The sequence below is a fragment of the Megachile rotundata genome, chromosome 7 (assembly GCF_050947335.1).
Source record: "Megachile rotundata isolate GNS110a chromosome 7, iyMegRotu1, whole genome shotgun sequence".
NCBI lineage: Eukaryota > Metazoa > Arthropoda > Insecta > Hymenoptera > Megachilidae > Megachile > Megachile rotundata.
This window is the reverse complement of record NC_134989.1, coordinates 16,304,089-16,330,660: the sequence shown is the minus strand read 5'-3', so window position 1 is coordinate 16,330,660 and position 26,572 is coordinate 16,304,089. Positions and strand designations below refer to the sequence as shown.

Here is a 26,572-nt window from a genome sequence, read left to right as displayed (position 1 = left end):
CATCCTACTCACATAAATAATTTCAAGCAACAGAACAAAAAATATAAAATTATCGTACAATAGAAATTGTAAAAATTACATTACAACCTGAATCAAAAAGTGGTTTAAATTCGAATTTTGTATCAGGTGAATATGACAACGAAAGAGGTATTCCAATTCGAAAGTTCTTGAAATTTGACTTCATTTTTATGATTCAATCAAATTTCTAGAATTATATACATGTACAGTAAGTTAAATCTGACAACGAAGAAGAATAAAAAGGCACATCAGGACTTGAATCTGCATGTTAAGCTTTTTTTTGATTTTTAATTCCTACCGCCGAAGTGATTGAATAGTCCCAATCGATACAGTAGGATGTGAGACGAAAATGGTAAGGTAACTCCAAAGCAGTGATGGGCAAAGTGCCCACTGAAAATATGGACACAGACGTTTCATTAGATCACTAAATTTTTTTAATTCATAAATCTACAAATTTACAAACTGCCAAAAGAAAGACCACTCCTTATATTGCCAATATTAAGAGCTGCCTTCTCTTTCAGTTCAGTTTACGGCAATATAGCGAGAGTCTACTGACCACGTCTCAACAGGTACAGTTACTCATTACTGTTTTAAAGTCACCTTGAATTGCGTGATAAAAATATACGAATGATCTATCTTATAACTCGTTTGTGGTGTTATCCTTTGATAAACCAATTCATTTTGTTCTTATTAAAATGCCTAGAACAATAAAGAACACGTTCGAATGAACGTTTCTTCCTTATTTTGCAGCAAAAGTGCATCTAAGTCTGAAAATAGATCGGACGAACGAATCTACGATCTAAGAGCTATGTTTTCAAGTTCGACAAGTCACTGTACAATAGAATTAATTAATCGAAGCTTACGTCGTTTAATCACACAAAGAAATAGAAAGAAAATTAAACAAACAAACACGTGAAATTTTCTTGATTCTTCCAAGAACGCTTTTAACTTGTTGAGATTACATTTGAAGGCAACTAGGTGAAAGTAACACGTTTCCTTACAGAAATTATATACAATTATAGGTACAAGTTGTTCCATAATATGTGGAGCTCATTTTAGCAACAACAAATGGTTTCATAATACAAGGAGAATTGTTATTAAACATGAGAAATATTTTTGTAAATACGTTTTGTATCTAACGTTGTTAATTATAGGAAATGAGTTAATTAATCAATTAAATTCAAAACATATGAAATCTATTATGTATTACATTCAGAAAATATTTCTATTTTTAACACTTTAATTACTATAATAAAATCTCTTAGTAGGTATCGCATATCATAGCATGAATAATCATTTGTAACTTTAGTGTTAATTAACTTTCTGTTCTTTTGTGTTAACACATTGACTGCCATATTACATGTCTATAAGTAACTTCAAATAGTAAGATAACATCTAATCAGAAATACTTGAAATACACTGAAATTATATATAATAAAAGTAACAGATAAGATTTGTTAAAAATAGGAGTGCTACTTAATAATATTTTCAATGACATCTATGTACCAGTCAACGTGTTAAAAGATATTAATCAGGTTTACCCACACATGTTATGAAACACTTCATATAATTTAAGCGCGTACATGAATTTAATTATTTTTTGAATTATCAACGACATAAAATTGTAACATTCTACAATTTGAGGGAAAAATCGGAGATAATTTAATACGAATCGTGTTTTAAATGGAGCCAAAGAAGTTTATTTTAATCATCTCAGATTGTTAGTAATTAAAGTCACGAAAGCATGAAACTGTAAAAAGTTAACGATAATTAAACTTAACATCCTTCACGTTTATATTTAGACGCGGATTTTTATGCAAATCTATGTTCTTATGAATCGCTTCCTTTCTTTATGCGTTTATGATATATGGAAGTCGGCAAAATATAGAGACGCGTAGTCCGTAAATTACATGATTTATACATCTCACAGATTTCAATATATCATAAATACGTAAAAATCTGTTTTTAATTATAAATGCATAAACTTCCGCAATCTAATGATATTCACCCAGAAAAATCTGCTGAATGATTGCTCGCTAATGAGAGTCTTATCATTGCATTATTAAATGCGTCTTGGAACGCTGAACGTGGTTCCATTCAAAACACTAACGTCATTGAAATGTCTACATGCGATTGCTTACAGAAGGAAAAATCCTCCATGGAAATAAAATACATGTACATACTTAAATGAAACGCGTTATAAATAGAACAAGGATGAGAAAAGAAATGATATTAAAGAGAAAACAAAAAGACGGCTTATCTTTCACCGATAATGATACGATATTCGAAGCTTATCAGATTAAATACCCGTTCGATTAATCAAGTATTATTTTTGTAACGGTAAATCATAAATATAGATTTCTATTTTTTTGACGCTTTTTTGAAGAACTGTTGGTGGAACTTTTCTAATCAATTGTCAGTGGTCGACGTTGATAAGGTGTTTTCGTTGGGGTCGCCCTCGGATCGGGTTGTCTTTTTTCCACGAAAACGGTTTAACTACCTCTTAATTCGCCGCTCTCGTCACCGCTTCTCCTCCTGTTTCGACCGCGCCCTACAAAAGAACCGGAATTACTTTGTAATATCTCGTTAAAGCGACAATTATGAAAGCAACGAATAGCCTTCCTCGACAGAGGTGATAACAGATTATAGAGTTTGTTTTGGGAAATGATAAAAAATATATAGTGGATACTTTTAGTAGTTACTTATTTCTTTTCTTTACTGTAAACCTTTTATTCTGAATGTGACATAAAGAGAGGAGAAACCATAAAGAAAAGTCTATACAAAATTATCTTCTTTTTTAAAAATGTTTCATTATACTAAACAATAATTTCCATTGACCATTATTATGTATCTATTAAAAGTATAGAAGTTATTGTTTAATAAAATTAAACATTCCTTAAAAAGGATAGAGTTCTTGCATAACTTTCAGTATAACATAATACAAATGTAAGAGAAGGAATTTTATGAAAAATTTGAGATATGAGTACATACTCGTAGTATAGATAATATTGGGAATGATCGTTATCGAATTTATGAATTCTATACGTGATCGTGATAAATTAACGAAGAAGAGTAACGATACCAATTGATGATATGTGGAATTTTCCTCGATTATGCTTGGCACGATTAATCAGATATTTCGAAATAAAGAAAGATGTATTTGTGAAATAAAATACCTGTTTGCATTGTCATTTAGTACATTAGTTACAATATAAACAATATCATTTCAACATTATTTATAGAGCAAACAAAGAACTCAATGTAACTTCGATTGAAATGATAAACAGAAAAACAAAAAAAAAAAACATAAAAAGTAGACAATTCAAAGTTAAACACGCATTTCCTGGTTGTATTAAAGATATTTTCTTTGTGTTTTGATTAAAAACTTTATTTTCATCGCTACAATATTTTTTAAGTAATACCGACGCAACATTACACTTACATGTTGTTTCATCAGTATTTTCCTCTCTCTTTCTTTTTCCTTCTATCTTATATACATATGAAAGTATCATAAAAAATTACAAAATTTTCTTTTTTTTTTTTTACCTTGGTTATTAGGTTTTAGTTATTGTTCCGTTTTCTTTTTCCCCTTTTGTTTCGTTTTTAATACTTAGCCTCTGCGGCTTAGAAATAATAAACTAAGATTTTTGTACTTTACTCCGATTTTTTTGGAGACTTATTTTTCTTAAACTTTATACTACATAAAATTTGATAAGTGTTAACGGTATTATACATCTATATGTGCATTCGTTAACTTGCAAACAAGTGTGTCTGTATATGTAAATACATCGATACAAGTATCTGTATACAATACTAAAAAAATATACGTGTAGATGTAGATATATATATAAAAAAAGAGAAATTTGAATACGATGAAGATTGAATGGCTGTAAATGGTGAAATAATAAAAGCTAGACACATTCACAACGTAGAGAAAATTGTTAGATAAAACTCTGTACATCGTCATTTACTCCGATACCTGAACGTAATAAGGAAAGCTGCCAAATTCCTCGATAACATTATTCTTAATTTACGTGTCGTTGGTCATTACTAGTGTAGAGTACTATCAGTAGGTCTTAGAAGAGTATTATTATAAATTTTCACTACCTCTGCGTATCTGATTGAGACATGCCAGCATTCTGATCATGAATACAGCAGGTACAGTCATTGTATCTTTGGTCTCTTCCAACATGACTGCGTTCCTCTTTTTCAGCTGTAATCATTAACGTGTCAGAAACATATCATATTATTGTTGTTGTTGTTGCACAACGTACTCGATAGATTACGAAATGACTTACATCCTCGGCAAACTTTTCATCGAAGCTGGATTCTTCGTTTATCGGTGCCCAGAGTTTAACGTCGTAGTCGATGCCGGCTGTAGCCAACAACGGCAAGAACGGATGCGGTTGCAAACAGTTCACAACGTGTTGGTCCGCTTCGAGTAACATACACAACTTGGCCGTTTCTTTTTCCCATACGAACACGTGACCACAGTCGCTACCCGACATGACGAAATCGTTGCCCCAGAAGTTTGCCTCTTTGATCATGGTCCTAAAGAAACTAGAGTCAAACGGGGGAAGGCCAACTGATCAGATAATATGACGGCCTTGTACGGAATGGCCCAGTCCGCTCGAAGGCTTTTTCGGAACTTGACGAGTCAAAAACTTTGGTTTCCGATTGTACAAACATAACGTACATTTAGACACGAGTAGGAACACTCGGTAAGTTAACGTTATTACGCAACGAGGATTTTTTCACGAACCAAACTCGCCGAATAGAATTTGGTGTTCCAACAAGATTCGACTAAAGTTTCCTACTGCAATTGTGGCTGCCATCACCCAACAAAATTTATCCAATTCTGTTAATCTTTTAGTCACAAAGTTTGATTATACGGCCCCTTCGAGGCTTGCGACAGATATATTGCGCATAAATTTGGCGTTAATTGTTGTTGATCATCAAAATAACGTTATCACAATAACAAACGAGAATGTGTACCTAGCGTTGCGATGCCCCATGTATTTTTGCTTCACACGAAGCTCCGTTACGTATGTTTTATCGAAGGTCGCGGATCCCCGACGCGATCGAGAGCTACCGACAGCTTCGTCCGTGTCTGTTTCCATTGCGCTTCTTAATCTACATTAAACAAGGAAAAAAAACATGTTCATAATTCTTATTTTTGTTGCATGCTATCACATTACGACAACGTTTCGATTATGAAATACAAATTTTCCCAAATTTTACCTTTCTCCAGACTGTAAATCTTCGTCGTCGCTATCGGTATAATCACTTTCATCAGTCTCTGTTAAAAAGATAAGACGTGAATTTTTATCGTCGTAATGACATATTTATTTACATCGATATACTCACTTTCGTGCGTGTTATTATATCGTATATGTTTGTCATGACTTCTGCCCGAGAATGTTCCGCTGCCGCGACTTCCAGATGGTCCTACCAAACAACATTTCGTTAAAAATAGATTCAACGGAGAAAAACAACATTCAATGATAATATAGTTACCTGCATGGTAACCATCACGAATCATTTCGTCGGCTACACCGAGAGATATCGTAGCACTTGTTGAGCTTTTGTCTGTGTAAGTTAAACTCACAGCAGGCTCGCTCCCGTGTCTATAAATAAGACAGAGAAGAATGAAAATACTCTACCGAAGCGTCGCTATAACTTATTTAGCGAAAACTTGTTTCTGGTATCGTACTTTTCAAGGAAACCAACTCTCATTTTCGTTAGTCTATCTTGAAGGTTTTTCATCATGTGCCCTTCCTGTTTATTTCCCATGCTGGTACACGGTGAATCGTCGCTACTAACTTGATCTTCTTCTGGAGCGTCATTTGAATTGTCCGTGGCTCGTGAAGAACAAGGTTGAACAGAACACTTTTGTGATTCTACTTGACTAGATTCAGTTTCCATAGGAACATATGATTTGCATTCAACCGAAGTTTCATCGGTTGTTTGATTAGATGATGCTTCTCCTTCCGTTTCCGCAGAATAACTCGTTTCAGGTTTACTTTGTACACCACTACAACTTGGATTTTCCTGTCTATCTACTTGTTGATCTGACACATCTATGCAATTCCGTTTTGTTTATCACTCTAATGATCTAGTATTAATAAAAAAATATTTCAAATAAAATATATTACCTGCTTCTTGATTACTCTGAGACACAGCTCTTTCTGCTCCTTCAGTTTCGTTATGTCTTTCCTCGCTAGATTCTGCCACACTTTCGTTGTTATTTTGCGTGTTTTCTTGATGATCAATTACACCTTCTAAACTGTCCTCGCCACCACCGCACAACGCTGCTCTAGTAGCTGGATCGTTTAACATTCTACTAAGAACATCTGTCATTCTTTGCATTAATGATGTGTGAAGAACTGGTCTGGCTTGAGCAATTTCTAAAACATAGTAAGGTAAATACGTATTTTATTACGTGAACAAAATGATGAATGAGACTATATTAATAGTATCGTACCTGTACCGCTACGTCGACCGCCCTCGCACTCGGGTCGAGCATCAGGACCAGTATCGGACCAGTCTCCCCTAAGTCTTAATCTACGTACCGGTAATGGCGACCGTAATCTTTTCTTTTTACCCATTCCTTTTCCCGTACCAATAGATTTTTTTAATTGTACGCTGGCTTGATCCTATGCCAAGAAAATAATTCTGTATCTAAGAATATTTATTTTGTTAACAAATAAAGATGGTCTATTTTAAATACCTTCACATTGAACAGGTACAGATGATCACTGCTGTAACTAACAAGCACATCTTGCCCATCAGGACTGTAATTTAAAGACGTTATTCTATGAGAATTTCCTTCAAATTCTGGAACAGTGAAACTGCATATAGGCCTTACTGCTCTAGCTTTGTCTGTCCAACCTGGAAAATTATTTAATGCATCTTGCAGTTTTTGTGAATATTATTACATTATTTGGGTAAATGAAACACTGCAATTACCAGTAGCTGGTGTTCCTAGAGTTCTTCTATCAAATATCCTAACAGTGCTATCAGAACAACCAATTGCTATTTGATGGGGTGAAGTTAGATTTACTGATAAGGCAGTTATAGCTCTTTCACATGAAATTAATACATCCTATAAGAACATACAATGTAACAAATATACTGTCATACTTCAGACTACTTTTGTCTAAAGTGATTTATTAGTTTACCTCTGTACATCTAGGTGCACTACATTTATCTTTTATTCTTAAATCAAACCACCTCACACTACCATCCTCTCCACAGCTTAGAAAATTATGCGGTTCACCAGGTATTGTTGCTATTTTATAAGTAGTACCACTGTGACAATTAAACTGATTATGAAATGTTTTAGTTCTTCTCATTAAATCTGCAAGTGTTAAAATTTGATTGTTATAAGTCAGTCAGGTTACACTAAATCCCTGTTATATTAGACAAATAATTAGCAAATTTTCACCTGTATACAAAATAATGCCATCACCACTACACGAAACTATTCGATGATCTCCGCTATTAGGCAAAAATTTCGCGCTAAATATGTTAGCTCTATGACTGGTTTTACAGTCTGTCAATACCTGTAATGTAAAAAAGATTTTCTTATAACATAATCTTTTTTTCTTAATGTTAACAAGATTTTTGCATAATTTTTGCTGTTAACATTAAGTGTAGAGAACTTCTTATCCTATTTAATTAGCAAGATAGTTCTAGATTGATGGATCTAAATGATAAAATTAGCACTACATGCATTACACACATAGATTTTTGTTCATTTGGCAAAGCTTCTGCAATTCTATCTATGTCAATGTTAGACCTTGACTAGAATTAACTATCTACAATATTTCCTTGAAAAAGGTTTATTGCCAATGTAACTTCCCTTTCAATGAATTTTGTGCCAATCAATCTTACATAATAGATTTTGACTAAATAAATAGAAACAAAGAGAAAAAGTCTTATTCCATGAAACATATCTGAAATACACTTGTAGCAGAACATGTACCAATATAATTAAATGTCACCACTGAATTAACTATTGTATCAAATTAAAATAAAATTTAATAATATATGAAAGAACAAAGAATATACGCATATTTTAAATGCCTTTTGTCAAAGATATAAATATAAATAACCCTGGCACCATATTTGACAAGACTCACAAACATATCTTGATACAATAAAATAGAAATAATTTTTACCATAGTTAATATGTTACCTGGTTAATCCATTTATAATTTAACTTTGTTCATCCAGAATTATTGATAACAGGAACGTTAAATTTTAACACATTCATTATCCAATCATTATGCATATGGAATAATGGAATATTTGTGTATTACATTATCAACACTTCCATTGTAAGAATATTTCAACACATTTTGAAATCTTCTTTAAGCTTTTTTGATAACAATATGTATGCAATTTGTATATCATATTTGTTAATACCTATAATGTTATCTACACAAATTACTTCATACATATCATGATTGGATAACAAGTGTACTCAAATTTCATGGAAACAATTAATATTATGTTATTATGCAAAATGACATAATTTGTATATCTATAATTTCTACAGCAACTAAATAAGTAAAAATGAGTTTTCTGGTCATAAACACTTACCTCATAATTGTATGCATTTGTAAGCACAAGGTGTTGATCATCGCTACCAGACAATATTAAATCACCAGTTGCGTTCCAACAAACAGAATTTACACAACCATTATGAACTTTTAATCTTTTTAACAATGCCATACGCTGCATCATTTGTAGACTCGCTGAAATGTAGTGACACAAACAATGACTTAGAAGAAAAACCAAATTTATAAAAAAAAATAAAATTCTTTCTCTTTTCACTTAAATGGACTATAATATTTATATGCAAAGGAGAACCAGAAAAAACTGAGCGAGTTTAAAAAATTTACTCGGTTACGTTCGTCAAAATAAAACTTGTACATTACAACGTCCCACTTTACACAATAAGGAATTTTTATTTTGAAGTACCTTTACTGCTAGAGTAAAGCTTCATCCTGGTGCAATCATCATATGGCTGGTAATAAATGTCATGAAAAATACTCGAACGTGTCTTCTTCATGGTTGAACCTTAACAATCACGGTGAAAATTGAGCGTCAATTTGCGGAGCACATCGATCTCGGATTAATGTCAAACTTGTGATAACTAACGCGATGAGCAAACGTTCGTATATCGACCGAATCAGGCACCAAATAACATGCTGTTACGCAGCAAAAATCCACGAGGATCATACCAAAACGACATGGCACGTGTGCTAAAAATAAACTCCAAAGCTTCGAAAATTTGTGCAATCAGACGAGCCGCGATCACTTCTAATCAGAACAGCTGAGCGAATGTACACACACACATCCGAAAAGAAAGTGCGCGAGAACTCGATCATTTCATAGGAGTATAATCGATGTCGGCAGTAACGTGACTCCTATTTAAAGTACCCTTCTTTTATGTGCAAACAAGTTAAAAATAAATTTAATAAACATTCTATAAAGTCTCAACCATAGAACTTTCAATGAGACTAATTTGTTGTACGGCACTTGAGTACATTGTACACTTTTTTCACAAGAGAAACGTAGCACGGTAAGATGAGTTTTCGTTTTCGTGCTAAACAAAGACTAAAAAATATTATGATAAGAATTAACTAAAGCGATTTTCATTGAACGAAGTTCGTCATGTGTATCAGCCAAAAAGATTTGTACAATAATCTCGATAATCGACTTATCGATACATCGAAATTGGTTATCGAGAAGTTTACATATTTTTAAAGAAAGTTCTTTGTAGCGTTTGCCAAGGATTTCGTCAGTGTCGTGATTCACACGACTTCGGTTCCAATATTATACCTTTTTTTTCGTGTTTCTATAACCAGGAAGGACAATAAAGTATATATCCTAAAATAGCTACTTGTTTTCAAGACAGTAGCATTGTGCAAAAGACTTCGTAAGGTTATGAAAACATTTATAGCATTTCAAAGTAATTTGACCGATTTGATATTAAAAGGATATAACTGTGATTTGGGAAAATTTGGCGACTTGTAAAATGGTAGAGAGGAGGAGTGTACAGGAGAGAGAAGGAATGAGGAGAGGGGTTTCACTTGGGAGCTGCTAGTAGGACTTCATCAGTAAGACAGTGAAGCAGGTCCATGCCTTAGACATGGGGATAGTGTTCTGATATGAACAAAAAAGAAAAAGACGAATAGATAATTTGCTAAACACTAGCGAGAAAGTTAGTTGATGTTAAGTTTGCGCGCCGTCTAGTGGTGACGGGTGAAGAAGTGAGTCGCCACATCACTTTTCACAGTAAAAATGACAGTTATGGATTTTTTTGGTTGTGCCTTTTTGGCGTTTGGCCCACCGTTGGCTATGTTTACGTTCACCGTTGCGGTCGAACCTATTAGAATTATTATACTAATAGCCAGTGCCTTCTTTTGGCTTATTTCTTTATTATTGTCGTCGATTCTATGGTACGCCGTGGTGCCGCTTCAAAATCATCTAGCGTTTGGATTGGTGTTCTCTGTGTTATTTCAAGAAGCATTCAGGTGATTAAAACATTTTTACTTCATCCAAACATTATGTATTTTGATTTCTTTTATTATTTGTATATAGGTATCTCTTATACTGGGTACTCAGGAAAGCTGAGAGAGGCTTAGAAAAAGTAACAACAACACATGTAGCAGATAGCAGACATGTATTTGCATATGTCTGTGGTTTAGGTTTTGGCTTTATGAGCGGTGCCTTTGCTCTAGTCAATGTCCTAGCAGACGCGGTTGGACCTGGAACCATGGGACTTTGGCGAGGCACAGAATACTTTTTTATAATATCAGCTGCCACCACTCTGTGCTTCATTCTACTACATACATTTTGGGGTGTTGTATTTTTCTCTGCTCTGGATAAAAGAAATTGGGGACAAGTTATTTGGGTTGTTGGCTCACATTTGTTTGTGTCGTGTATGACTTTGTTAAATGTATATCAAGCTTATGTAGCTACTACTTTGTCAGCTTATATGGTTTTGATAATAACAACTGCACTTGCATTCAAAGTTGCAGGAGGCAGAGCTCAAAATATACCTCACTGTTTTACAAGAAAGTGAGATAAAAAAATTTAAACAAATATCACAGAATGACAAGTTTTTTTAGGTATTAACCCATAAAAAAATTGTTTATGATTCTGATATACACTATGTGTAAGAATGTATGATGTTAAATTAACAAATCATATCCTATTCTTTGATATTAAAGAGCCAAGAATGATCAGGAAGATATTCGTACAAATCCGGAGGATAAAAATATGTTAAGTGTATCAGTATTACTTATTGTTCAAAATATAAATATTTTTTGTGTATTGAAAATACGCAGTTGAATCTGGTTTGAAGAAATTTCCATGCAAAAGAATTTGTTCTATTAAATCTTGATACATTCTAGCACAGAATTCTGTGGTTAAGCTGCTAGTCCGTCCCTTAACCCATCGAAACAACTGTATAACCAGTTCAAGATGTTTCGATTCAGAATTTAATAGTACTAAAATGTACAATATCCTCTTGTATTTCAGAGAAACAAAAAAGAAACTGTGAATGTACATATGTAAGAATGTATGTATGCATGTATGATGTACATGTCTATTGGATAAGAAAGAGCAAATTTTCAATTCAAGCCTTAAATCTAAAAACAAATTATTCAAAAAGGTTATACAAATAATAATACATAAGGAATTGTTCAGTAGACTTTGTATATATATACATATGCCTATCTATATATATATATAAAATCCATTAACAATTGTAATTTAGATGTTCAATACACATCTGTATATTTGGCATTGTGTTTCACTTACCATTTCATGATGATTTATTACTCGATTCATATTACATTTCATATGTCACTCAAATAAAAACCATTTTTGTACAACCAAAGATACACTTAATTACAATCCTTATTCCAAATAACAAATACCACAGGATGAAATAAGTTGTAGTCAAATATTAACATTGAAATAAATATAAAAATGTTTCAAATGATTTTTAAATCATTTTATTTAAAAAAAAGAATGTTTGAGCAGCATATAGATGAATATAAAATTGAAAAATATTAATCACAGACATGGTACCATTCAGATAAATTCATGTTTAATTATACAATTACTGCATGTGATCCAAAATAAAATCTACAAGTATGACAATTGTTTTCACCCTGTGGAACAATTAAATTCCTAATCAGTCATTGATAACATTTAAGAACTTGTTAATGAAGCCATGAGTAACTCCATTTTGTTTAAAAAGTTTTTTCCTTCCATTTTATCCCATCGAACTTCTTTGAAAGAACCACCTAAGTTCTCCCATTTCCTTTCTCTTACTAATTGTCCTGGGAAAAAGTCTTTCCTAGGAGAATGAGCTATTGCTACTTGTACTCCTGTTTGTGGTTCACACCTAACAGCTATCATCCTAGAAATCCAAGGATCGTTTATAGATTGCTAAATGTTTTCTAACAAAATGAACAAGTACACGCTCACCTGTCACCGATTGGCGAAGCCAGAATGCAACTGCTGGCATTTCCTAGAGGTTCAACTGCACCTAAGCCAAGATGAGAACTATTGGCTAAAAATTGCCAACCCATACATTTTGCTAATGACTGTACTGCTGTTATTTGATGTTGATAAATCTTTAATAAAACAGCAAATATTAATAAGCATTCCACATATATTGAAGTAATAAAATATGTGTAATAACTTACCTGACAAAATATTAAATCTCGTAATTCTTGAGGCTCATAACTCATATGCATTACTCTACCGTCTCGACAGACACATTTTAAAGATCTTTCGCCCACGTGAACAACGAGCGATGTTCTGCATACAGTATCATATCCATGGGTTAAAATATTAATTTTTACGCAAGATTGTGTAGGAGAATTCAATGCGTTCCAATGAGAAACGATTAAAGGATCTTTAACTTCTTTCGCTATCGTATCTAAAACGTATTCAGTACGCCGCCGCATAAAAAAGTGTTGGGCTTGTTGAATAATTTGTTCCAAAAGAGTTTGACTTTTTGTCATTTCTAACAGTTCGTATCTATCAGCGGCCGTTGGACCGGCTAAGCATCTACGTTTGCTAGGTCCAAGGGGTCCCGAGGAAGGATGCGGAAACGGATGATGAGTGTTTTTGTGATGTACTTCACGTAACAATTGATGCAACGAATGCTCTAATACGTGATCGTGATCAATTTTATGAGGAGGTGGAACAGCAGGTTTTTTCTCGTTCCCTGTACTATGACAAAGTCCTATGATTAACTGAATTCCAGGAAGTACCTGAAATTACATACACCTAACATACTGCTCTATGTATTACGTATCTCAATCATTTTACAAAGTAATTACCGTTGCCATTATTTGATTACCAACAACCATGTGAGGTATTGGTGCTCGTAAATGTACCGCTTCTCTTGCTAGTTGACTAAATAATTCTTTACAAAACAGAACGTTCTGTGCAGCCTCCAATTTTTGTTGCCAATGCATATCTGCATTGGAACTATGTGCACTATTATTAAGTAAACTAATATTTGCACTACATAAGTCTTCTTGGTCTAAAAGATGAAGTGAAATGAAATATTTTACTTCAGTATAGTACAAGATATAAATATGCCATGTATATAGTTACCTTTCTGACATAATACTTTTATGTAAGCAACTCCTTGCAATTCACTAGGTATGGTAACACGCAATGCAGAAGCCTTAGAATTTGGAGGATGTGGCTGACCTGACATATTGTTACCAGTGCTAGGAGAAGCTGGAGGACTATTACTGCTTTTTTCTTCTTCTTCTGCTTTCGTAACTTCAAACATACCAGTCTGAGGAAACTTGGAACCAGCTACAATCACAAATGGTATTAGAGTAATAATTTCTAAAATAATAGTTTGTAACATATAAACTATAATTATAAACCTGTTCTATAACTAAGGTCACCAATGATCGAATTAGAAACTTTCTTCAAACGCCAATTTTGTCTCAACCTCAGTAATTCAATATGAAAATCTGGAGTCGTTCTATTTCTAGCTAATTCATTCTGACAATTCTTTAATCTATCAGCACCCATCATAATAACAGATGCTGCTCCTGCCAGAGCTTTCTTTCTAGCATAAACTGGTATCATAGACTTTACTTCTACCGGATCTTGTGGCACAGGATCAAGAACCATATACTGCTTCTCTTTTGCAATTGCAAGGACATCAGCCAGTACGCACACTTCTGTCAATGCATTCCTATAAGTGACAACAAAACTGTAGTCCACATTTTGGAAAATATAAAAAAATGTAATGTAATAAACTATAGAACCTCAATTTATTTCTAACACTGTCCCATGGCCATAAGGATAACTGGAAAGAAGCTGAGTCTTTTGTTTCTTCTTCACCCTTTTCTCCACCTTCAGATTCTTTCTTAATATCATCTCCATTGGTTTTGCTGAAGTCAATTTTCTGCGCGATTTTCGCCAAGTTTTCAGAGAGGGTAAGAGGTCTAAGAGCAAGTAAATAAGTAAATAGAACGTTGCATTAACGTTGAGGTTGGGTACAACATATAGTTAAATTATACAATTTTCATTCAGTTTATTATTTCATAACTGCAAGTCTTTATCTAATAAACTACGTACGCTTGATAAATTTCTTGACCATCATAAGTGATTTCTTGAATCTGATTCTCGATCGGTGCTTCTACAGAAACGTTTACCGAATACGCCATTGTTGTTTTCCTGAGACAGAGATACCAATATAACGAGTATTTTGACAGCTGGACGAATAAAAATCTCTAGAAGAAATATTATCCGAGATATTTAGCATTTAGGAACGCACCATCGTGAATGAACGATTTTGCGAAAACCAAAATTTTGCCGGGATTTTAACTCGTGTATGGCTGCACGATACTCATATTCACAGTGAGGAAAGGAGATTTGCACAAATAATATAATAATTGTCTGACTATTCGTTTGATTATTATAAAAGATATCATGTCTAAAGTAAATACATTGTACAATTACTTCACGTCACCGAAAACTCCGAAACAAACGAATAACAAACCGGTACCGGCTGAAAAACCTTCAACACCGAAAAGCAGTAAGGAACAAAAGAACAAAGGTACATCGTGAATGATTATTTGATTTAGTTTATCATTACATTGTTATGAAGTTAATACTTCTCATTATATAATAAATAACCTGTGAAATATATTTTAAAGCTATAACTATTATGAAAAATAATTAACTTGTTATATGTCTATAGCCAAAACTCCAAGCAAAGGGAAAGAAAATAAGAATGTTGAGGATAGAAAAAGAGTTTACAAAGATGATGACGAGAATGAAGAAGAAGAAGATGAACCAGTTAGACCAAAGAAACGAAGGTTAATTATTCCTGATGTTGATTCTGGAGATGATACTGGGGATGAGTTCAAGCCTGGTTTGTATTAGATAGAATAATATACCTACCTAATTTTTCTTTTACACAGCTCCTTTTTCTTGTTTGAAATCATGTCTCTATTTTTTAATATACACTATGTTCTGTTTTATTCATGAGACAAAACTTAGATTATTCTTTACATAAATACAGAGAATGAATCAGAAGAGTCTGATTCTGGATCTGAAGGAGTTACTGAAAGTGAACCAGAGACTGTAAGCGAAGAAGAATCACCAGAGGTAAAATATTAGTTATGGTGATAAGATGTAAATACTGATTACTGTAATGTAAATTGCGTTTCAGAAAAAAAGAAAAGTTTCTAATAATAGTAGAGGTAGGCAGGGAGCAAGGACAAAAAAGAATGGTAAAGAAGTAAGTATATAATAGTGATTGATTTCTAGTATAAAGTTTATAATGTATATCTTATATAATTAATAAAAACTGATTATCATTAGGATAAGAAGGAGTCAAAACTGTCTCAACAAAATCAAACACAGAGTTCAAACAATGTTGTGGAATCTTGGCCACATTTAAAATATGATTTCTTGCAACCAAATAAGATACGGGACATCAATAGAAAACCTTTGAGTGATCCAGACTATGATCCTAAAACTGTTTATGTTCCCCAGGACTTTTTGAATCAGCAGACTCCGGTAAAATACAATTTTAAATTCAGATCATCAGTATGGTATCAGATTTTTTAAAATAAGATTTTTATAGGCAATGAGGCAGTGGTGGGAATTGAAAAGTAAACATTACGATTGCGTTCTTTTCTTTAAAGTAGGAAAGTTTTATGAATTGTACCACATGGACGCTGTTGTTGGGGTCAATGAACTTAATCTGACATATATGAGGGTAAGCCCAATCTTTCTTCAAATATTTTCAAGATTATCATAATAAATGTAACAAATTGTAGGGTGAATTTGCACACTCTGGGTTTCCTGAAATCGGCTACGGTCGTTTCTCTGCAAGTCTTATAGAGAAAGGATATAAAGTAGCCAGGGTAGAGCAAACTGAGAACCCAGAAATGATGGCACAACGTTGTAGTAAAAGTGAGATATTTTAAGAAATACTCATTTATTTTTACAAGGGTCATCATAGTTTAATCTTTCATATTTTGTTCAGTGCACAGACCAACAAAATTCGATAAAGTTGTTAAAAGGGAAATTTGTCAGATAAGTACCAGGGGTACAAGAGCATACACTGCATTGGATGTAGAAGCATCAACGCCGAATTCCAATTACCTTTTATCGCTTATTGAGAAATGCCAATCTGGTTCAAACACGTCCCATTACGGAGTTTGCTTCTTGGACACTACGATAGGAGATTTTTACCTTGGACAGTTTGAAGACGATCGTTGCAGTTCTAGGCTGTTGACTTTACTTGCTCACTATCCACCTGTTCACGTAAGTGATTTGTTACATGTTAATTTAACGTATCAATTCTAATATATGTATGCTCCGATTTAGGTCGTGTACGAACGTGGGAATTTATCTCAAAAGACATTGAAAATCTTAGATAATACTTTAGCGGCATGTATGAAAGAACCTCTGTTACGCGAATCACAATTTTGGTCTTCCTCGACTACGTTGAAAGTAAGTTTAATATTAATACATATATGTATCAGTATGTAAAGGTAATGTTATTTGCAGAATCTTCATGAAGGAGACTATTTCAAAAAATCAGACTCAGAATTTTCATGGCCTGAAGGTTTACGACCATACCTTAATGAGGGTAAGTATCTTCAATACATATTATAGTCATAAAGTTGTACTTTTATCTACATACAATTGCTTTTTATGTAGGAGACAGTTTAGGTTTAACTCCAGCTGATGATAAAGAGCTAGCAGTACACGCTCTAGGAGGATGCATATATTTGCTTAAAGACTATTTCCTGGAACAACAATTACTGGCACAAGGTCGATTCAAGTCCTACACTCCACCAGATTTCTTAGAGGATGGAAGCTCTACGACTTCTAAGTTTGCGAATAATATGGTAATTATAAATTACTTTTTAGTTTCGTTGATGGTATTGTTAGAGATAAAATAATATTTATAATCGTTAGATCCTAGACGCAATCACTATTAACAACTTGAGAATTTTCGGTGACGGATCTTTAATGAAAACGCTAGATCGTTGTTGCACCGCTTTTGGAAAAAGGTATAGTTATATTAAGCTAATTATTTGATGTCATTCTAATCAAACTTGGTTATAGGTTGTTACGTGAATGGATATGTAGACCATCCTGTCGTAAAAACGTCATACTTGAGCGTCAGGAAGCCATACAAGAATTAATGGATCATTCAGAAACTGTACAGTCTGCACGTAGTATGCTAGCTACTCTCCCTGATCTTGAAAGACTATTGAGCAAGTGAGACAAACTATTACCCAGTAAAATAAATGATTTATTAATACAAGTATTTAATACATCTTAAATTAATAATATTAGGATACACGCTCAAGGAAATGCAGCACGATTAAATAATCATCCTGATGGCAGAGCAATTATGTTCGAGGGTCAAACCTATTCGAAAAGGAAAATTTTAGATTTCACTACTACACTCAACGGCTTCGAGGAAGCATTAAAAATAGTTGCTTTATTTGAAGGTATTGAAATACATATAATTCTTAATTATCATTAACATATCTGAAATAATCCTGCTTTCTAGATTTTAATACCGCTTTAATTACGAGGTGCACTAAAATTGAACCGGATGGCGAATTTCCTTCGTTAAGAGAGACTCTAGATTATTTCAAGGTAATTAATGTTAATTCTATTTAAGACATCAAATAAAGGATAAACCTATAATATATGTTTAGACTGCTTTCGACCATGAAGAGGCCAAAAAAGTAGGTTGTATCGTACCAAAAAAAGGAGTCGATGCCGAATATGATTCTGTTTTAATGGAACTATCAGATGTAAAGAAAGACGCGGAACAGTATCTTGAAAAGCAGAAACAACATTTTGGTGTGAAAGTCACGTTTTTCGGAAGCGATAAGAAACGTTACCAGATTGAAATCCCTGACTCCCAAGTCAAGAAAGTTGGATCGGGATATGAATTAACGTCGCAGAGGAAAGGATATAAGCGTTATTACACCGCTGAGGCAAAGGTTTTATATTTTTTATGATAACTATTACCTTGAGATTTGGAATCTCTTGTAATTTCATTTATACGGATGAAAAATTTTATTCAGGAACTCTTAAGCCGACAAATAGCTGCCGAGGAACATAAAGATAAAGTATTAAAGGACTTGAACAGGAGAATATTTGCGCAATTTAGCGAGAAATATGACATGTGGAGTGCAGCTGTTTACAAATTGTCCATCTTGGACGTACTCATTTCGTTAGCAGAGTATGCTCTCAGCGGTGACATGTGTGTACCAGAAATTGTTAGCGATACAGATGGAGAGGTAACTTTCTATAATCCAAATTATTTTATTCACGAAACGACGCCGTTAAAAAATACGAATCTTGCAGATATTTATTGAAATTCGAGATGGACGGCATCCGTGCATTCTTTCGGACTCCTTCATACCAAATGATACTTTATTGGGAATTGGAGATTCTGCTTCTTTCATGATCTTAACTGGACCAAATATGGGTGGTAAATCAACACTTATGCGTCAGGTTGCGCTTCTTACAATAATGACACAAATTGTAAGTTTGATTTTTGTGAAATTAATAGTGTATGTATTTGTTCATAATATCTTTAACTTTTGTATAGGGAAGTTACGTCCCTGCATCCTCTTGTCGTTTAACGCTGGTAGACCGTATATTCACGAGACTGGGAGCGAACGATGATATTCTAGCTGGTCAGAGTACATTCTTAGTAGAGCTAAGTGAAACTGCAGCAATATTGCAACACGCTACACCGTACTCGTTGGTTTTGCTCGACGAGTTAGGTAAGTCATTACAACATTCGTAACGAGACAAATCTGTTAATTCATAATGCTATTTCACAGGACGTGGTACATCGACGTACGATGGAACTGCGATAGCCGCTTCGGTTGTGGATGCGCTTACAAAATTAAAATGTCGTACATTATTTTCAACGCATTACCATTCTTTAGTGGAAGACTACAAAAACAAGAAGGACATTACATTAGCTCATATGGCGTGTATGGTAGAAAACGAGGAAGAGGGTGAAGTATCTCAGGAAACGGTGACGTTCTTGTACAAACTTAGCGAAGGAGCTTGTCCGAAGTCTTACGGTTTTAATGCCGCTCGACTGGCCGGAGTGCCGCTTGTAATTACAAATAGGGGACATGAAATATCAAAGAAACTGGAGAAGGAAACGAATCAGAAGCAGTTGTTCGCTGCTTTGTGCAAAGCAAATGGATCAGCGATAAAGGAACTCATTGCTGTCATATGAAATACTTAAAAACTCGCGACGAAGGGCATGTTAAGTTTCTACTCATAATCGTATTGCAGTATTACATATTTATATTTATTTTTTTCGTTGTAGCTACCGGCATTGTTTAATACCATTATACATATATTTTGATAATAAAATCGTCCACAGCAATTCATCTGCATTTTTAATTTATTATTAAATAAGGAGGGGAATAAAACAACAGGATTTTGTTGCTTACAAAATTTTATTAATTAATGCCAGAGTACAAAAAGGCTACTTATGAGACGAGAACACGAATGCGATACAAACAATGTATTGTAATTTTACTCACACCAAAACGAGATAAAGAAATAATTTTCGTTATCTCTTCATTTTCCAAACACAAGAGAGAAACAGTGTGCAACGAGAGTCTTGTTCCTTGAAACAAGAAATACAATTTCTTATACGTTATCTCGTGACAAAAACAAGGAAAACAAAGCAAGTGTAATGACGACTACAAACGAATAACTGTTAAACCTTTCGACAAGATTACATGGTATCTCGTTTAGACGGGGCCGTAGATGATACAGCGATAAATAGGATCGGTAAAATCGATTATTTGCGTGTGCAATTAATTTCCTACGATACAATTAGTAAAAACTAATAGTCTTTTTTTCCGCAAGTACGTAATGACGCAGAGAAGCCGTATTTTGCTAGAACATACGAAGAAAATTAAGACAAAAGAAAAAGAAGAAAAAGAAAGGAACCGTGCTTTCTAATGAAATATATCTGTTCATGCAGAAGAAACGATACAATTTAAAAAGGCATGGAAATTAAGAAAGCACTTGACTGTTTGAATGGGTTACATGATGTATTTTTATTAATATTATTAATATTAATAGTATTATTATTATTATCATTATTATTATTATTATTATTACTTCTTTCGAATAACATATGTCTACTTCTAATATACAATTCCGAGGTTTCGTCGAACGTTTCTAATTAATAATTAATATACCATGGAGTCGAGCACTCTCTCTCTTCTCTCTGGACGTTCGCGGTTTTAATTGAAATTTCACTCTATTCATTCGAGTTACAAGTATGATTTCTTATCCGAAGTATACCAACCGATAGCAGTCTATTTATTTAAAGAAGCGTGTTCTGTACGTATACCTGACGCTTTTCTCATTAGTTTCGTCTCCTCAGAATTTTGGCAGGATTCAATCGAATTATCTAAAACAACTTTTTCCCCGATTTTTCCTACTGTCCATGGTTCATCGTTATTCAAAAGATCACCTTCTTTCGTGGTGTCTTACGCTCTTTGATATTCGCTTTTCTTATTAGTGTAACATATTATTTGATTACAGGGTCCGCTTCAAATTTTGAAGAAACCTCGGAGAAACCGTGAAGAATAATTTCAGCATTATTAATTATAGCAAACATTTTTTAGAAATGAAGACAAAATTGAAGCAACTTGACATGGTAAGAGGTTGGTTTAAATTAAATTTTTCAGTATGTTCTTTTGATGTTGAAATTTTCAAATAGACCGATGATAAATTTTCTCCTCTTGTTTCAAAAAAGTGCCTGCCATAATTTTGCAAAATTATCTCATCAGTTCCTCGAACAGTTACCTCAAATTTCCAGCAAACCAGCGTCCCCGCAAAAAGTGGTCGTAGAAAGGTAATTTTTGAAAAAGAGAACGGCCGGACGCGGGCAAAAATCTTTCGAAAATAGGAAACTATCTCACGCCCACATTTTTCTCTTCCAACGAACAATTCTATATTCTTAAAAGTTACACGCTTAGAAAAACCGAGGGAACGAAGATTTTCTCGGGGGAGGAATGACATTTTGACCGTGAAAATTGAACGACTATTTTTTAATCCGTTTCGACAACCGGGACCTAAGGATCTCGTCAGAAGGATGACAAATCGTTTTCTTCTCTGCGTCCCTGGATCTCTCGTCAATCCTTCCAGTGTCATTTTCCAGGACATCAAAAAAACACGACAAAATTCAGAATCAGAATGATTCTTCGTACGAAAAACTTCTGAAGCACAAAAAGAAACGAACATGTACGTAAAATACTCAATATCGCAGTTGGAAGAACTTTCTGCTCGAACAAAATTTGAGTAGTCTGCGTCCATCACTACACTTTTTCTGTTCCAGAAGGAAGAACCACCCTCATCGTCAACACCAAGGAACAAATTAAATCAACATTTTAAAAGGAGAACGAATTGTCTTGAAAAATGAATACCAACGTAATATTTCCTTTCATCTATTAACAGAGGCATAGTCAGAGAGACAAAATTGTAAGTTAAATTACAAATTCGATGAAATTTAAACGAGATTTACGTTTATTGTTAAATATAAGGTACGAATAATTTAAGTATCATTTCGGTTAAGAAAAGAACTTCTGGGAGGACGAAGTGCTCTCTGGCTACGCCCATGACTGAAAGGAGCGTTCGATACTGCACAGGGTGTTTCGATGTTCTCGTTTGGTTCCAGCGGTAGGGATCTAATTTCCGGTGCACTGGAAGGATCAACGGCATCAGCCAAAGATGGATATGCCGATCAGCGGTCGTTCCGTTGCAGATTTTACCACAATCCGGATGAATAGCCACCGGGTGGCACGCGTGTACGAGTTGGGACCTTGGCCGCTGGCGACGAGTCGTTCGATTTCTCGCCGATGCTGGAATTCGAGCTGGACGTTCCATTTTGCACGGTCGGGCCGTTGGTCTGCGATTCTGCGTAGCCAGTTCCAGTCACCGGGTTACCATCTGTGAAGAACATTTGCGTCTTTCAGTCAACATCCTGCCGCTTTATCGACTGCCTTTCTCGTTCAATTTTATTCACTGGGTTGGGAGCACTGAAATTTGCTTGGTACAGAGATGTAATTTTGTCACGGAATTTTGTTGCAATTTTATGACAGAAATTTTTTGTTATTTTTTGACAAAATTTTTTTATAATTTTGTGACAGAATTTTGTTACAATTTTGTGATAGAATTTTGTTGTAATTTTGTGACAGAATTTTGATGTAATTTTGTGATAGAATTTTGTTGCAATTTTGTTGTAATTTTGTGACAGAATTTTATTGTAATTTTATGACAGAAATTTTTTGTTATTTTTTGACAAAATTTGTTTGTAATTTTGTGACAGAATTTTGTTATAATTTTGTGATAGAAATTTGTTGTAATTTTGTGACAGAATTTTGTTGCAATTTTGTTGTAATTTTGTGACAGAAATTTACAACATTTATGCACCAAGTGAAAGTTTAAAAATGTTCAAGTTGATCAAAATGACTCTAGCAAAGTCTTATTAACATTCTCCATATAAATCAAAATGAATGAACGTATGTATGAAGTTTCACAAGAATCATAAAAGTCAATTATAAATGATATTAATCGTTTGATCCAGATTGTTATTGCAATTTCATTTCGACTCGCTCGTAAATTCGTGTAATGATTCTTTCGAATACCTCGATATTTTAAAAATAGATGGCTGTAAATTTCAGCGTTAACTCAAACGATGTTTGCGAAAAAACTAAACATCCTAAAATTAAGTTTGTAATTTGAGGTTCAACGAACTTGGATCCAAATTTCAGCGGTTTCAGTGCTCCAGTTTTCGTGGCATTAATCTAAAATATCTGTCTCTATGGCACTATTATAAGTGACCTAATTTGGCGATATCGGATTCGAAAGTTGTCTCACAAAGTTTGCGTGTGATTTGCAACTATCACAGTTTTTGTGAAGATTCTTTTTCAGTTTTGCAAACAGAAATATTTAGCAAAATTAAACAAAAATTCCTAATAATAATTGTAAACAAACTGTTTTATATTAAGGTAATTTCTGAAGAAAGAAAGAAGAACTACGAAAATCTGAAATCTTGTCGTTGCTATGATTTCTGCTGAACAAAGTCAACTTACGTTGTCATGCAATATTTTATCAGAAGCATAAAAACGATTATGTGATGTGTTTGATCACATTTTTATGCGTCCGATAGATGCGATGTATAACACTGTCATAGAGATACGTAATATCAAGATCTCACGCGAAATTCACATGCTGTTCAATCAGACCCCTTCATGATTTTCCATCTACATTTTGGCGGCTGTTCGAGAGGGGAACAGGGACCAGCCAGGTAATTAAGCGTCAAATGTAAGAAACTAGTCTGGTCGATGCATCGGTAAAGAATAATCGAATATGTAGATACTAATGGAAGATAGGCTGTACGGTGGACTCTCGTTATATTGCCATATTTATGTGGACATTTACTGGACACATTTATTGGTCATTTGGAAAATGTAGACACATGGAAAATGTAGACACGTGGAAAATGTCTAATAGACATTTTGTAAAATGTAGACACGTGGAAAATGTCTAATAAACATTTTGGAAAATGTAGACACGTGGGAAATGTCTAATAGACATTCTGGGAAATGTAGACACGTCGAAAATGTCTAATAGACATTTTGTAAAATGTAGACACGTGGAAAATGTCTAATCGACATTTTGGAAAAAGTAGGCACGTGGAAAATGTCTAATAAACATTTTGGAAAATGTAGACACGTGGGAAATGTCTAATAGACATTCTGGAAAATGTAGACACGTCGAAAATGTCTAATAGACATTCTGGAAAATGTAGACACGTGAGAAATGTCTAATAGACATTCTGGAAAATGTAGACACGTGAGAAATGTCTAATAGACATTCTGGAAAATGTAGACACGTTGAAAATGTCTAATAGACATTCTGGAAAATGTAGACACGTCGAAAATGTCTAATAGACATTTTAGAAAATGTAGACACGTGGGAAATGTCCAAGAGACATTTTCTTATTATCGTAAGAAAAGAAGGTTGTATAGTTTCATATTAGAGAGTCACGTGCTCTATAAAGCATGTGTAGATCATGACACGTTAAATTGCCACGCGATAGATCACCACGTGTTGTATCACGTGACGTATCACCACATGTACTGTAATTAAATACTCCATCGTCACGCGATAAAAATGCTTTGCTATAGCAATGTATTATGACTGCATCTGTAATTCCGGTAATATAATGAGAGTCTACCGTACTCTTAATACTACGGCAAGACAGGGGGTGATGTCTACTTTTGAAACTAACTTACCGTTCTATTACAGACTATCTGTGTCGACCTATGTGAAAATTTGTTGGAATTGCTTGAATTATGCGAACTGAACATCTTTCGATTTTTAAATAAATTCAAGCAAGTCCACTTGGAGAAGGAAATGGAAAATGTAATGGTTGTCAAAATGATAAGGTTTGAATCGTGATTAAGAGATCTAAGAGGCTGATTACCTTCTCAGATAAGGATAAGTAGGATCACCTTTTTCTTGTAGAATGAGAATAGAGAAAAAAGATGAAAACAAAAACAATGCAAAAAATTATTAATATACACGCACACACAAAACGTATAAAGATATTTTTGTAAACGAGATGCAATTTTTGTCCACGATGAATAATATATTATTCATGGACGATTGCTGAATAAGGTAAAGATAAGGTAAAACAGTGAAAGCTGAAACGTTCGGTCAACAAATTTATATGGTTGTTTTCTTTCGTGGCATTGCTGAAGTACCATATAGGAATTTAAGAAGCTGTTTACGACTCTTGATACGAAGATTCACAGAATTATTACGATGTTACAAGTTTCGAGAAGAATTTCAGTATCATGCAGATACCAAGGATTTGTTTGTAGAGTGACGCATGCCACTTAGGCTTTAATCTGTATTAATTTCACGCGTTTCAATTAGTCATTCAATTTCGGGTGATTTAATTTTAGGTAACTCGATTATTGGATAATTTAATTTGGGGCGTTTCTCCGCGTGATTTAATTTCTTGCATTTCAATTCTGTGGAACATAGTTCGGGACGATTCAATTCGGTGTAATTCAATTCGGTGCATTTCAATTCCACGCAAAATAATTCGGTACGATTCAATTCGGGAGTTTTCAATTCCATCAAATTCAATTCTATGTAAATTTATTTGACGCGCTTCAATTCAGCATAATTCGATTCGGTGCATTTCAATTCTATGGCCACATAATTCGGAACGATTCAATTCGACAAGTTTCAATTCCACTCAATTCAATTCTATTATAAATTTACTTGACGCGCTTCAATTCAGTATAATTCAATTCGGTGCATTTCAATTCTATGGCCACAGAATTCGGAACAATTCAATTCGGCAAGTTTCAATTCCACATAATTCAAATCTATTGCAAATTTACTTGACGCGCTTCAATTCAACATAATTGAATTTGGCGCATGTCAATCCTATGCAAAATAATTCAACACCCAATTCAATTCTTCGTAAATTTACTTTACTCGCTTCAATTCTATGCAATGCAATTAGGCATACTTCAATTCTACGCAATTCAATTCGGTGAGTTACAATTCCACTCAATTCAAGTCTACGCATATCTGACGCGTTTCAATTCTGTACGATTTGATTTCAAATTTTCCAGCACGCTCGAATTCGACACGAGCTAAGCTCAAACAATTCAATTCGACACAGTCGAGTTTGACGCGACTTAATTTCACGCCAGGTTAGCGAAACTAGAACTGAGAAATTCCTTCCTCTACCCATTCCTTTCACACGCTAGTTTTCTACAGATACCAAGAATTTGTTCGTAAACTCAGCAACGCACTATATTCCACCTTTCAATCGCAGGACTTAACCCAATTATACATAGTTCAAATTCGTCTCGAAATGAATTTAACCCCTTACTGTACTTCAGTACATTTAACTCGTGACGCA

The 26,572-nt window shown here is 34.0% G+C and overlaps 5 protein-coding genes across 10 annotated transcripts in view; 2 read left to right on the top strand and 3 right to left on the bottom strand.

The window, feature by feature from the left end:
* Positions 1-1,192: 1,192 nt before the first annotated feature.
* Positions 1,193-9,602, bottom strand: LOC100882100 (DDB1- and CUL4-associated factor 6). 2 transcript variants are annotated; one of them, XM_076533241.1, is made up of 17 exons: positions 9,187-9,602; positions 9,007-9,105; positions 8,626-8,780; positions 7,466-7,583; positions 7,200-7,378; positions 6,988-7,123; positions 6,749-6,909; positions 6,503-6,674; positions 6,174-6,425; positions 5,732-6,098; positions 5,536-5,645; positions 5,386-5,466; positions 5,260-5,317; positions 5,014-5,151; positions 4,317-4,578; positions 4,126-4,231; positions 1,193-2,569 (listed from the first exon to the last, which is right to left on the bottom strand). In XM_076533241.1, the coding sequence occupies exons 2-17, from the start codon at positions 9,095-9,097 to the stop codon at positions 2,511-2,513; spliced, it is 2,445 nt and encodes an 814-aa protein (XP_076389356.1). In that variant the 5' UTR covers positions 9,098-9,105; positions 9,187-9,602; the 3' UTR covers positions 1,193-2,510. The 2 variants fall into 2 exon arrangements, with proteins under 2 accessions (XP_076389356.1, XP_012138023.1); XM_012282633.2 differs by having other exon boundaries at positions 4,317-4,569; positions 9,007-9,602.
* A 730-nt stretch (positions 9,603-10,332) lies between these two features.
* Positions 10,333-11,374, top strand: aph-1 (gamma-secretase subunit Aph-1). The gene is made up of 2 exons (XM_003699395.3): positions 10,333-10,565; positions 10,633-11,374. Exons 1-2 carry the CDS (start codon positions 10,333-10,335, stop codon positions 11,114-11,116), a joined length of 717 nt encoding a protein of 238 aa, XP_003699443.1. The 3' UTR covers positions 11,117-11,374.
* A 663-nt stretch (positions 11,375-12,037) lies between these two features.
* Positions 12,038-14,760, bottom strand: MED17 (mediator complex subunit 17). Its single transcript, XM_003699394.3, has 8 exons — positions 14,662-14,760; positions 14,349-14,528; positions 13,959-14,275; positions 13,675-13,884; positions 13,395-13,600; positions 12,753-13,325; positions 12,532-12,680; positions 12,038-12,463 (listed from the first exon to the last, which is right to left on the bottom strand). Exons 1-8 carry the CDS (start codon positions 14,748-14,750, stop codon positions 12,253-12,255), a joined length of 1,935 nt encoding a protein of 644 aa, XP_003699442.1. The 5' UTR covers positions 14,751-14,760; the 3' UTR covers positions 12,038-12,252.
* A 93-nt stretch (positions 14,761-14,853) lies between these two features.
* Msh6 (DNA mismatch repair protein Msh6) lies at positions 14,854-19,984 on the top strand. Its single transcript, XM_003699439.3, has 20 exons — positions 14,854-15,142; positions 15,287-15,460; positions 15,611-15,696; positions 15,761-15,829; positions 15,913-16,110; positions 16,178-16,312; positions 16,374-16,509; positions 16,583-16,863; positions 16,927-17,052; positions 17,110-17,191; positions 17,263-17,453; positions 17,524-17,618; positions 17,674-17,829; positions 17,908-18,065; positions 18,128-18,216; positions 18,279-18,569; positions 18,654-18,869; positions 18,937-19,116; positions 19,184-19,361; positions 19,422-19,984. Exons 1-20 carry the CDS (start codon positions 15,016-15,018, stop codon positions 19,829-19,831), a joined length of 3,378 nt encoding a protein of 1,125 aa, XP_003699487.2. The 5' UTR covers positions 14,854-15,015; the 3' UTR covers positions 19,832-19,984.
* Positions 19,985-20,038: 54 nt separating this feature from the next.
* Positions 20,039-26,572, bottom strand: part of Jupiter (microtubule-associated protein Jupiter) — a 99,434-nt gene continuing 92,900 nt past the window's right edge. For all 5 annotated transcript variants that reach the window (XM_076533246.1, XM_076533247.1, XM_076533245.1 and 2 more), the window contains one exon: positions 20,039-22,569. In XM_076533246.1, the coding sequence (XP_076389361.1) occupies positions 22,388-22,569 (182 nt within the window). In that variant the 3' untranslated portion in view covers positions 20,039-22,387. The remainder of the gene's footprint in view (positions 22,570-26,572) is intronic.